This window comes from Arvicanthis niloticus, chromosome 6 (genome assembly GCF_011762505.2).
Source record: "Arvicanthis niloticus isolate mArvNil1 chromosome 6, mArvNil1.pat.X, whole genome shotgun sequence".
NCBI classification, from domain to species: Eukaryota; Metazoa; Chordata; class Mammalia; order Rodentia; family Muridae; genus Arvicanthis; species Arvicanthis niloticus.
Window position 1 is genome coordinate 7730961 of NC_047663.1, and position 12151 is coordinate 7743111.

At 54.3% G+C, this 12151-nt stretch overlaps 2 protein-coding genes across 7 annotated transcripts in view; one reads left to right on the top strand and one right to left on the bottom strand.

Annotated features, from left to right (window-relative positions):
* On the top strand, positions 1-6475 carry Btbd17 (BTB domain containing 17). Its single transcript, XM_076935518.1, has 3 exons — positions 1-262; positions 2737-3013; positions 4334-6475. Exons 1-3 carry the CDS (start codon positions 178-180, stop codon positions 5406-5408), a joined length of 1437 nt encoding a protein of 478 aa, XP_076791633.1. The 5' UTR covers positions 1-177; the 3' UTR covers positions 5409-6475.
* Kif19 (kinesin family member 19) overlaps positions 6232-12151 on the bottom strand; it is a 25009-nt gene continuing 19089 nt past the window's right edge. Inside the window, exons 10-20 of one of the 6 annotated variants that reach the window (XM_076935513.1) lie at positions 11963-12128; positions 11160-11334; positions 10849-11044; positions 10132-10402; positions 9925-10046; positions 9162-9295; positions 8849-8939; positions 8595-8682; positions 7336-7733; positions 6956-7115; positions 6233-6716 (exon numbers count right to left, since the gene is read on the bottom strand). In XM_076935513.1, coding sequence (XP_076791628.1) covers positions 6586-6716; positions 6956-7115; positions 7336-7733; positions 8595-8682; positions 8849-8939; positions 9162-9295; positions 9925-10046; positions 10132-10402; positions 10849-11044; positions 11160-11334; positions 11963-12128 — 1932 coding nt within the window. In that variant the 3' untranslated portion in view covers positions 6233-6585. Of the gene's footprint in view, positions 6717-6955; positions 7217-7335; positions 7734-8594; positions 8683-8824; positions 8940-9161; positions 9296-9924; positions 10047-10131; positions 10403-10848; positions 11045-11159; positions 11335-11962; positions 12129-12151 lie in introns of those variants that run through there. The other 5 variants (XM_034507218.2, XM_076935517.1, XM_076935516.1 and 2 more) reach the window with 5 other exon arrangements.

Sequence of the window (12151 nt, forward strand, 5' to 3'; positions counted from 1 at the left end):
CTAGGCAACAGCAGGGGCCAGCTTCAACCAATCCATGGCAGAGACTGGTAGGGGGAGGGAGGCTAGGAGGGAAAGGGGTACTGTCCCCTAGCTGGATCCTATATAAGGAGGAGGGGTGGGATCGGAGTGCTCTGGACTTGACTGTCCCTCCAGTGGACTTAGGGACAGAGCACAAAGATGCTTAGAAAAGGCTCCTGCAAGCCTGGGTCTTGGGGCAGCTTCTGGGCTATCCTGGCTTTGGTGGGACTGGTCACTCGGGCAGGTGAGTGGGCTGTACGGGATCAAGTGCCTGGTGAGAAAAAGGCAAGGGTTGGGGGCAAGAACTTCTGCTAGGAGCTACATAGGGCTGGCCAGGAGATGGAGCCAGCCAGCCAGCCCCAGAGAACACGGAGAGACTGGACATCTCCAAGGACAGAGAGAAAGGGGGCACACAGCCTTCCAGGGAAAGAGAGGCTGGGCAGCAGGCGGGGGTCTTAATGACAAAAAGACCCTCTATTGTTCATTGTCTCAGGCAGCTGGGTCCAGGCGGAGGCCGCATGGGGACGCCATCAGCATTCAGGTCTTTCGGAGTGACAGCTGGGGAGGCAGGGCTGGGAAATTCACCGCCAGCAGCTGCTCCCTTTCTCCCTTGCTGGGTCTCCCTCTCCCACACACAGATGCTCACTCCTGTGAGCCTTCCTTTCAACAATCCACACATAGGCCCTGTGCCCACTCTGTTTGTGTGTGTGTGTGTGTGTGTGTGTGTGTGTGTGTATGTGCTCGTGTGCACGCCCGCTCACAAGAGCTGCCTGCTGGTGCCCTTCTGCAGTTGTCAGACTGTTAACCGTCTGCTTTTCTCAGTTTGCAAGGCTCCCTGCAGGGCTCTGGCTGGGGGCTGTCTTTTTTAATAACTCAGCATGTGTCCCCATCTGACCCCATAGCTGCGCTGAGAACACAAGAAACAGGCCTCCCTGGAAGGGAGATGCTAGCTTTAACACTGTTACCCCTAGAATCCTATTCCTTCACTGTTCCCCACTGTCTCACTGAGTAGGGCTGGAGCAGTGCTTCTCACTGGGGAATGGTGATGCATTCCTGCAATCCTAGCACAGAGGATGAGGAAGGAGGATGATCAAGAGTTCAAGGCCAATCTCAGCTAATAATGAATTCAAGACTAACCTGAGCTACAAGATACCCTATCTTTAAAAAACTGAAAAGAAAACAAAAGAAGGACAGAGAGAAACCCTATGCCTGCTGCTCCAGCTTTGGTCTCACTTTGGTCTCCCTAACCCTGACTCTGAGTTCCACCAGTCCATACCCACCCAGGTCTTTAGGGCTAGCTGTATCCCTTTGTCTCTGGGCACTCTTTCCTTGCTGGTTCTAGGCTGCTCACTTGTGTATTTATTTATTTTTAAAATTGATTTGTGTGTATGTGTGAATGTGTGTTTGTATGTATGTATGTATGTATGTTTGTATACGTGTATGTGCATGTGTATGTATATGTGTGTTCATGTGGTATGTATGTATATGTGTGCATGTCTGTGTGTGTATGTGGTATGCATATATGTATGTAAATGTGTGAATGTGTGTATGTATGTCTATGCATGTATGTATGCATGTGTATATGTATGTGTGTATGCATGGATGTGTGTGTATGTGTGTGTATATGTGTGTATACATATGTGTGTGTATGTGTGTTTATGTGTGATGAGTGTGCATGTGGAAGCCAGAGGCCAAGGTATAGTTCCTCAGGTGCCATCCACCTTGTATTTTGAGACAGTTTCCCTTACTGACCTGGAGCTCAGTGCACAGGCTAAGCTGGTTGATCAGAGAGCCTCAGGGATCCACCTGCATCTGCCTCTGCAGTGCTAGGATTACAAGCATGACCCATCCCATCTAGCTCCTTTACCTGGGTTCTGGGGACAGGATTCAGGTCTTCAGCCTTGTGTGTCAACATTTTACCAATGGAGCTCTGTCTCTTTCTCCAGGAGCTCCCCCCCCCATTACATTTTATTTATTTTACTCTGTGTGTGTGTGTGTGTGTGTGTGTGTGTGTGTGTGTGTATGTGTGTCCCCAGGACCAAACCCATGTCATCAGCAGCTACCTTTACTGCTGGCTGAGCCATCTGATGTTCCCCCTCCTCCACTTTTAGACAGGGTCTTGTTAAGCAGTGACACTTGATCTGATACTGGCTATGGAGCCCAGGTTGGCCTTGAACTTGGGCAATCCTTCTGTCTTACCCTTTCGTGTGTGTGTGTGTGTGTGTGTGTGTGTGTGTGTGTGTACTTACTCCGTGTCTGTTCTGTCCTTTGAGCTTTCCTGAGCCTGAGAACTGGGTTAGGTTCATTCACTGCCACATGGCAGCCACGGAAGTTCTCAGTACCCAAGGCTGTGACACCTCTGGCCGATTTTTGAGGGGGGTGAGGTGGAACCCAGGGTTTTCTTCATTCTTACCTGGGAGTCAAGGTCACGGAAACAACTGGTCTATGACTCCTCTCCCCCCCCACCCCCCCCCAGAACATACTCTTCTAAGAACATACTCCAGAGTCTGCCTGGGGCCACCATGTACACCCAGGATGAGCTAGCTCGTGGACACTCATGTACTTTGCGTGTGCACACGGCTCTCTCATTAGGCTTCCCACCCTTCTCACACTTCCCTCACACTGCCACCGTGTGACCAGTCAGTCCTTCTGCAGCCTTAGTTGGAAGCACCAGGCCGGGTGCCTTCTCAGGCTCTGCCATGTCCCTTCCTGCTGCAGCTCAGAGAGCCGATGTGGGTGGGGATGCGGCAGGTATCTCCATCAACCACTCCCACACGCTGCTCCAGCGACTGCAGGACCTGCTGCGCCAGGGCAACGCCAGTGATGTCGTCTTGCGAGTCCAGGCTTCGGGCACCGACGAGGTCCGAGCCTTCCACGTCCATCGCCTGTTGCTGGGGCTGCACAGTGAGCTGTTCCGGGAAATGCTAAGCAACCAGAGTGAGGTGGTGCTGCAGGAGCCCCGGGACTGTGCTGCTGTCTTTGACAAGTTCATCAGGTACACAGTGAGAAGGGCACTGTGCTCTATCCTGTCCCAAAGCTCCCCAGCCTCTCCACCTTCAGGGTCACAGAAGTCTGGCCTTACGGGTTATTATATCGACTTCCAAAAGTCCTAGCATGACAACACAGGCTTCCTTTATCCCACCTTCAGCTGCCCTCTCTATTGTGGCCTGTGTCCCTTCCTGCCCTTTAGGGGCCCCTTCTGAGCTACTTCCAAACCCGGCCAAGAACACTTATAGAAATAATAGATTCTTGGTCCATTTCAAGTGTCTTAAATGGCCACAGGGCTTTGAAATCACAGGGCTAAGGAGCAGAAAGGTCAACGGGCTCTGTCACCTCTCCTTCTTGCACAGGGAAAGACTTGTAAAATGATCGAAAGAGGTAGCCCTGCTCTAACGGCTCAGAAAAGGTGGCTGCAGGAATCCAGACAACACTCCCAAGTTCCAGGCAACAGGAAGAGGGATAAAACTGAAGGGTTTAGCCAACCAGGGTGCTGTGTGCCAGCGGGACTGTCAGGAAGAATGAGGCGGGGTTTGGGGTGGGGGGCCCGCGCTGTAAAAGAGCCAGAGACAGTAAAATAGCTAAGAGGGAAAGGGAATCCAACAGATGAAAAAGCCCAGGCAAAGAGAAGCCGACCGGGAACAGGAAGCAGCCTGGGTTGGCGACTGTGTACTGTGTAGGGAGATTTTTCACAGCTTGTCACTGTGACAACATTCTGGAGATGGGCTCTTCCCCTTTTTTAGGAATCTTAGGATTCCTAAGTTAAAGGACTTGCCTTGTCTAACGGCAAGGAGGAAGTCAGAAGGGCATCTAAATCCATAATGTGGACATCAAGGGTGCTGGCAGCCTCTTCTCATTTGAGGTTATAGTTAGATTAAATAGTAGATGCTCAATAAATACACGTGATTTTTCACAGCACCTGAAGCTAAAAGATGTCTGAGCAGGCCACGGGGGAACTTTAAAGAGGGAAACACAGGAAGCCTCAAGGCCCATTCACCCCGTTTGTTCCTTACAAAAAAAAAAAAAAAAAAGCTCTGGGTAAACCTGCTGGGGTGGTGTGGGTGGCCTTGATCAGACTCAGCCCCACCAATCTTTCTATCTCTATTTTTATTTTTAAAATCATATGATTAACTTGTGTGTCTACATGAGTGTATGCCATATGTAAATGGGTACCGCTCCAGGTGGAAGAAGGCTGGGGTTACAGATGATTTCCGAGGCATCCAATGTGGACGCTAGAGACCAAACTCCGGTGCTCTGGACACAAGTGCTCTTAACTGCCGTGCCTTTTCAACAGGGCCCCTCTCCAACTCTCTTGCAGGTATTTGTACTGTGGTGAGCTGACGGTACTGCTGGCCCAGGCTATCCCGCTGCATAGGCTGGCCACCAAGTATGGAGTAGCATCCTTGCAGCGAGGCGTGGCCGACTACATGCGCGCGCACCTGGCGGGAGGCGCGGGCCCCGCTGTGGGCTGGTACCACTATGCGGTGAGCACCGGGGATGAGGCTCTGCGCGAGAGCTGCCTGCAGTTCCTGGCTTGGAACCTTTCTGCCGTGGCGGGGAGCGCGGAGTGGGGCGCCGTGAGCCCCGAGTTGCTGGCTCAGCTCCTGCAGCGCTCGGACCTGGTGCTGCAGGACGAGCTGGAGCTGTTCCACGCGCTGGAGGCGTGGCTGGGCCGCGCGCGGCCGTCCCCCACCGTGGCCGAGCGAGCGCTGCGCGCCATCCGCTACCCCATGATCCCGCCCGCACAGCTGTTCCAGCTGCAGGCGCGCTCAGCCGCGCTGGCGCGCCACGGCCCGGCGGTGGCAGATCTCTTGCTGCAGGCTTACCAGTTCCACGCCGCCTCGCCGTTACACTACGCCAAGTTCTTCCACGTGAACGGCAGCGCCTTCCTGCCGCGCAACTACCTCGCCCCGGCCTGGGGCGCCCCGTGGGTCATCAACAACCCGGCTCGTGACGATCGCAGCACCAGTTTCCAGACGCAGCTGGGACCAAGCGGTCACGACGCGGGTCGCCGGATTACCTGGAACGTGCTCTTCTCCCCACGCTGGCTGCCCGTCAGCCTGAGGCCCGTCTACGCGGACGCCGCGGGCACTGCGCTGCCCGCCGCGCGCCCTGAGGACGGGAGGCCGCGACTGGTGGTCACACCGGCCAGCAGCGGAGGCGACGCGGCGGGCGTGAGCTTCCAGAAGACCGTGCTGGTGGGTGCGCGCCATCAAGGCCGCCTCCTGGTCCGCCACGCCTACAGCTTCCATCAGAGCAGCGAGGAGGCTGGCGACTTCCTGGCCCACGCAGACCTGCAGAGGCGCAACTCAGAATACCTGGTAGAGAACGCGCTGCATCTCCATCTCATTGTCAAGCCGGTGTACCACACCCTCATCCGGACTCCCAGCTAATCTCTGCATTGAGAAATAAGGCCTGGCCTGGATGGCGCACCAGGGTGTCAAAGTGACTGTGGGCCTGGGCCTTGGGTGACCAGGGGCAGCCGGTTGGGTGAATGTGGTAGACAAGATGGCTGTGGTTTCAGGAGTGCCTTTCCCAGCTAACTTGAAGGCAGCATTCTTGGTCCAGAATAAACCGATGCTCAGAGAGGCCAGGTACTGAAGCAACTCCAGGTCTCAAAAGTCTGGGGTTCACATGCCCTCCACTGGACTCCTTCCTACCAGAGACCTCACCTGGATGTGAATTAGGGCAGGGAAGACTGATTGACAGGGGGTTGGTCCTGGGCATTCTCCCTCTTGGATAGGAATTTCCACATATGAGCTGAGGTGCTCTCTGAGCTGCAGTCTCCAGGGGGGCAGCTGCCCTGTGGTTTGTGGGAGATTTCTGCCACTGCCCTCAAGTCCCTGGACTTAGCGGAGGCTCCAGGCTGGTGGAAAGGCCATTGAGAGATGGCTGAAAACTAGACCTAGCTCTAGCATTCCCCTTCTGCAGAGGGAGAGTCTTGGCATCTTGAGGGAGAAAAACAAAAAAAAAAAACAAAAGACAGACAAAAACACATTCCCCAGTTGTGTGTAGGTTTGGGCAAGGGAGATGGGGCGCTGGGAGAGAAAGGGCTAGGATCTGGACGAGTCTTAGTCCCACACACAGCACATTCCAGAACTCCCAACGCAGCCATCGAAACCCCAGTAGGACTTTATTGAAAAGAAAGGCAAAAAGAAAAAAAAAAAAAAAAGCAACAGAGAAGTTACAAAACCAGACTCCCTTCCCACCCCTCCCCTCCGTATGTGAAGTCCTGTGGGCTCCTTCCCATCCCCCACCTTCAGCCAGGCCCAGGGGTGGGCCCAGGAGTCCTGTCTCACTAACATCTCCTCTCCCCCAATGCCGAAGCCAAGACTGGCTCCAGGTCTGTACAAGTTTTTGGCAACAATGTTCTGTCCCGGGCTGGGAAGCCAGGTCTCTGGGACTCACCTCCCATTCTAGTGGCAGGGTGAACATGGAAGAGTTATGCAGACAACCCTACCATTTCCGGGTCATGGGAGCACAGCCCTCCCCATCTGCCCAGCTTCCACCTCCCAGTCCCTGCTACACCCCGTTCAGTCTTGGGGGCAGAATAGTAGGTGCCAGGGCCCCTCAGTTATGCTGGAGGCGTCCATCTTTGCCAAAGGTGCTTGAGCCATGAGGCAGGCTGGGCCCACGCGTAGCTCTACGGGAAACACCGGCTTGGTTGGGGAGGACAAGAAGGGGTGAAGGGTTTCCAGAGCCTATGACAGGAGAAAAGGCAGCACTAGTTGAGGAATGCCTTTCCTCCTCTACCACCCAGTGACCTTGGGCTCCTAAGGGGACCAATCCCAGTTTGCCAACCCCACTATTGCTCCCTGAATCATGCTTCCAGATATGGTTAGGAGGCCTGTGTGTTTCCTCTCTGAGCTGGTCAAGGCCTCTCCCAACTTCCGGTCCCTTTTTTTTTTTTTTTTTTTTTTTTTTTTGAACTAGAACTAACCTGTATTCTGGTTTGGAGGAAATTTAACCTTGGCCAGAGGCAGAGAGACTTTTCCCAGATGCCTGACACCAGGGGATGGGCGTCCACACGCTGGCATCCGGCGATCTGAAAGGCCCTCCGAGGGACGAGGTCCCAGTAGATGTGTCTTGGGACCGGACAGCTGTACAGTTGGAAGACAGTGAATGGAGCGGAGAGGTGTCCTGGGCTCAGCTACAGAACCCAGTCCTAGCTACTTTATCAGTTGTGTTTCCGGTCAGGGCTCTAGATAGAAGTAATGAAGGGCTGAAGTGTTTGTTCTGTAGCTTCTGAAGGGAGTTAGCCCTCAGGCCCCCGCCCATTAGTGATGGGTGCAGACATTTCACCCCTGCCCATTGCCTCACCCCTTGTCCGGTGACCTCGAAGGACCGAGACCTCCGCTTCCTCCTCTTTGCCTCCAGTGACTCCTCCCTCTTTTTGCTGAGGCATTTCTTCTGGCCACGCACCCAGGGCCCAGTGCCATCACCTCGAGGTCCTACCGCTCGGGCGGGTCCCTCGCCTGTGCTACTAGATAGATTGTCCTCGCTGATAGCATGCTGCAGGGTGGGGCTGGGCGGCCGCTTGCAGGCCAGTGGGCCGGGTGGACGAGCATCATCAGCCTCGCTCAACGAGTGCAGGGACAGGCTGCTGCGCTCTGTGGCAGGTGCCAGCAGGTGGCGCCCTTCTGTTCCCAGGGCCCGGGAGCGCCGCTGGGCGGCCTTCACGGAGATACATTTGGTCCGAGTCAGGATCTCTTTCCTCTCTATAGCACATATCAAATCCAACGTCAAGGCCATCTCCAGAACCCTAACTTGCTGACATTTTGAGAAGCTTTGGGCGAACCCTCGGAATGTTTATTTCATTTGTAAATGGGATTGCAAAATGAATACTCTGGGACTCCTTCAAGGATTAACTGAGACGCTGGGAGTCTGGACTGGTGTCATAGGTCTGTAATCTTAGCTCCTCTAGAGACCGAGGCAGGAAGATCAAAAGTTTAGGTTGGCTGGACGTGGCAGTGCAAACCTTCCCAGCACTTGGAAGGCAGAAGCAGGCAGTCTCTGTGAATTCGACCAGGCCAGCCTGGTCTACATAGTGAGTTTCAGGATATCCTGGGCTACATAGTTAGACCCTGTCTCAGGAGAAGGGGAGGAGGAGGAGGAAGAGGAGGAGGCCTGCCAACTCAGGCAACTTAGATCTGATTTCAGGATTAAAAGTGAGCCAGGTGTTGGTGGTGGCACCTGCCTTTAACCCTGGCCTATTGTGTGTGAGGCCCTAGGTTCAATTCCTAGTACCTCCTCAAAAAAAAAAAAAAAAAAACCCACACAAATATTTTAGACAGTGGGTTTAGTCTATCTGTCTAGGGGGCAGGAATGGATTTGATTTTAGAATTTGTTATTGCATTATCTAGTGGGAAGGGGGTGCCAGGTATCCCCATTTTAATTTCTGATTGTGCCCTGTCTTCTGTATGTCCCTGAGCAAGTGGCTAGTCCTGATAAAACCAACGAATGGGGACCTTCAGCAGGGCCAGAGAGCAGGAAGGAGCTTCCAGCTTTGCAATCTGATCAGTTTAGAGGATGTCAGGCAGTGGTGGTGGTGGTTGGGGGGACTGGGCAGGTACATTCACCTTTATGGGACAGAAGGATCTCTGACAGGTTCTCGCTGCTGTCGGGAGAAGAGTTGATCTGGCTGCCCAGGCTGTCCTGTGGTGGGGCCTAGGGGTGAGTTGTTTGGAAAGGGGAAGACCTTGAAGACACCAGGGGCTCCACACTGCAGTCTGCAGAGGCCCTGTGGCCTCTCATGAGGTGCTAGGCATTTTGGAAGCAATCAACCCACCGCTGGGCACCCGGAGCTCACCTCCTGGGTCACGAGGCTGCCCACCTGGATGGGAGGCGGAGTAGGAACAGAAGGTACAGAGGAGCTTTTCATCTGCCAGGCCCTGGGACTGGCCTTGAACACGTGGTAGGGCTCACTGCAGTTGGCAGAGGAGCAGGAGGAGCCAGCTGTTGACCAGGCTAGTCACACCAAAGTCCACCCACCCCCACCCTAGAAAAGAACCTGTTGGTGCTAAGGGAGGGAGAACCCACAAATCCTGGCTGAAGACCCATGCCACAGCTTCATGTGCTTCTGGCTCCATCTCCCCCACACCCCACCCCAAGCACTTATGGGGCTGAAATTCCTCAGACAGTCTTACCTGTCTGTGCCAAGTGGGGGTAGGGTGTTGTTTTGGGGACGCTGGGCCTCAGAACTCAGTGTCTTCACACTCTCCAGGTCAGAGTCCGGGGTCAGTGTGGTTCCTGCTGGAGTGATTTTGGGCAAGGAGCTGTCCTGTGTGTATGGTGGGAAGGGAGAGGGGCAACGACAAGAATGATCAGTCAGAAGACTAGGCCTTAAACCAAGAACAACACAGAGCCATAAGGGCTATAAGATAGGGGCCTGAGGGATGGAAGGGCACTGGGCCTGTGCTCTGGGTCCCCAGAAAGCTGAGGACCATTAGACAGTCTCTGGCATAGCTCAATGGCCTGGTCCTTTAGAGCATCCACCGTTTCCTTGATATTTAGAAATTAATGAATTAAGCCATCCATCCATCCATCCATCCATCCATCCATCCATCTATCTATTGTTTGAGATAGAATCTTGTTGTACAGTGGTGGCTGATCTTTCAATCCTCCTGCCTCAGCCTCCCAACTAGATGGGGTTGACTAGTTGACTAGTGGTCACTTGCCATATCTCAGATGGCAGTCTTGACCCTGTGCCCCTAGGTTGAGAAAATAGCCTGGCCAGGTAGTAATGCCCAGGAATGGGGGAACTTCCTCCAGGCTTGGAAAAGTGGGAGAGGAGGAGGAAAGGGGGAAGGGAGGAAAAAAGAGGGAGGGAGGGATACCAACTCCTCTTGGAACTTGGCTGGATTGGTGGCATTCCTATGTCAGCGAGTTTAGGTCAGCTCACACACCCACCTGCAGGGCCCTGGAGGCCACGCGGTCCATGATGGTGGCCCGTTCCAGGCTGCCCTCTTCCAGTTCCCGAAGGTAGACTTCGTAGAGTTCCTCTAGGTGCCGGGGAACCTCCAGATTGAAGTCTGTCCGGAGTAAGGGGAGATGAGGGCTGGGCGTGGGCCCTCAGCCCCAGCGATAACGCCCCAGGCCCGCGGGGTCGGGCCCTACCATCGATGATCTGCCGCTGGCCCTGGATGATCTCGTCGCAGAGGCTGCGGTGCTGCTCCAGGCGGCGCACGGCCTCGCGGCGATGGCGCAGGGCGCTGTCGCGGAGCAGAGCGTGCGACTGCATCTCTGTGTTTTCCACCTCCAGCTCGTGCACGCGGCACAGCAAGCTGAGCACCTCGCGCTGCTCCTCCGAGCCGATGCGGCGCGGCAGCGTCTCTTCCAGGCGCCGGCCACGCGCGCGCAGCTCCCGGCAGCGTTGCTCCAGCGCCAGCTGCGGGAGGGTGGCACGGGTCAGCATCAGACCAGTCCCATCGGTACAGACAGGCTCTAGTCTCAGGCATTCTGGCTGGTACTATAAGCCCAGGCTAGCCTTCTAAGCTTATTCTGGGCCTTGCAAGTAATCGACGCCTTGTGCCTACTTGACTCAACTATATCCTATGACATCCCTAATTCTAACTCAGAAGGTAAAAATCTGTCATTACATTGATTGATTACCGTATTCTTATTCTTACTTTATGCCAAGCATTAGTTTAACTGTCTCCAGCGACCCCTCTTGGGCATCAGCACGGCTGCTCTCATTTTAGAGATGAGAAGTTTGATGTATACAGAGATAGAGAGACTTGGACACCCAGGATTTGTCGTCTGCTCTCTGGGTTTTTCTCTTCCCCAGCCCTCTGCCTCCTCTTCCCCAACCCTCTGCCCCCAAGCCCCGTACACCTTCTCCTTGCGCAGCTTCTTCTGTTCGCCCACGAGGGCGGCGATGTTTTCCCGGGCTGCCGCCACCTCCGGTGGCTCCAGGTTATCTGGCTCATCTCCTGTGTCTGAGTCCTTCTCACTGTCGTCTTTGGTGTAGGACTCCTTCCTTCGCTCCTCCCGCCACTTGAGAGCCCGACGTGACTTCTCATGCTCCCAGCTGCCAGCATTTTCCCCACGAGAGACACAAGATTCAGCTCATTTGTGCTTCTATGCTCCAGGCCAAACCTGAACTGGGGTGGGTCTAAGGGGTCCCAGGATAGGGGCGAGCATACCCGGCGATGGTGAGTAGGTGACGGGAGGTGTCAATCTGAACTTCCATGGCCTGGTTCTCCAGCTCCAGCAGGCGCCGTCGCACATCCATCTGCTCGTGGAAGGCGCTGATAAGTTGCTCCCGAAGCTGTCCCATTGCCACCTGCCCTTCCTGCCCGCTGTGTAGCTGTACTTCAGCTGTTTGGTGGGAGAAGTGTGAACAGAGGGGCCGCCAGGTCAGGCCCACCTGAGGTTCTGTCGCTCACATTCTTCCCAGACCAGTGCTTCTCCTTCCAACTTCTCAGATTCCTCTACTCCCACGCCCACCTCCCACATCCCATCTTCTGACTGCCGGGACTATGGCTCTTCTATGTGAACTGAGATTCTGTTAGTCCTCACAGTATCCTTCTGTCAACTACAAGGATTTTTCTCTGTCATCTTTTAGAATGTCTGTTTCTCTGGTGTTTTTTTTGTTTGTTTGTTTGTTTGTTTTGGTGTTTTTTTGTTTGTTTGTTTGTTTGTTTGTTTGTTTTTAGAAAACCATCACAGTGAACACGCAAGTCTCAGTGAGTGGTAAGCCTTCTCTGGCCTGACAGGGCAGCCCCGTAAAATATCCTCACATCATCTTACCCCCATCTCCAGCTCTGCAAAGCAAACAGTGTGGTCCCATTTTACAGGGATTTACCAAGATAATTAGCCAGAGGCCACTCAGCCAAGAGGAGCCAGGGTTGATGCTACCTGGTCCTATAACCCCGTAATGTCACTTGGACAGGGCTGCTGAGACCAGCTCAGGCTGGTCTCCAGACACACAGGCCCATCTGCATACCTTGGATATGACGGATGTCACCCCTGTCCAGTTTGCCCCGGGCTTGGCCCCGCCCAGCCTGCTGGTCGATCTTGCACTTGAGTCTCTGGATCTCACCTCTCAGATCGGCGATGATGCTGGTGTATTGGGCAATGTGGTAAGAGACACTGAGTAGGTTCTGCTTCACCTGCAGGGAGCCCAGGGTGAGGT

What these genes read in the sequence shown, in the direction of transcription:
- Btbd17 (XM_076935518.1), top strand. Translation starts at nt 178, where the DNA reads ATGCTTAGAAAAGGCTCCTGCAAGCCTGGGTCTTGGGGCAGCTTCTGG. An exon ending in GGGACTGGTCACTCGGGCAG is followed by an intron (nt 263 to 2,736) that starts GTGAGTGGGCTG and finishes TTCCTGCTGCAG; the next exon opens with CTCAGAGAGCCGATGTGGGT. An exon ending in GTCTTTGACAAGTTCATCAG is followed by an intron (nt 3,014 to 4,333) that starts GTACACAGTGAG and finishes ACTCTCTTGCAG; the next exon opens with GTATTTGTACTGTGGTGAGC.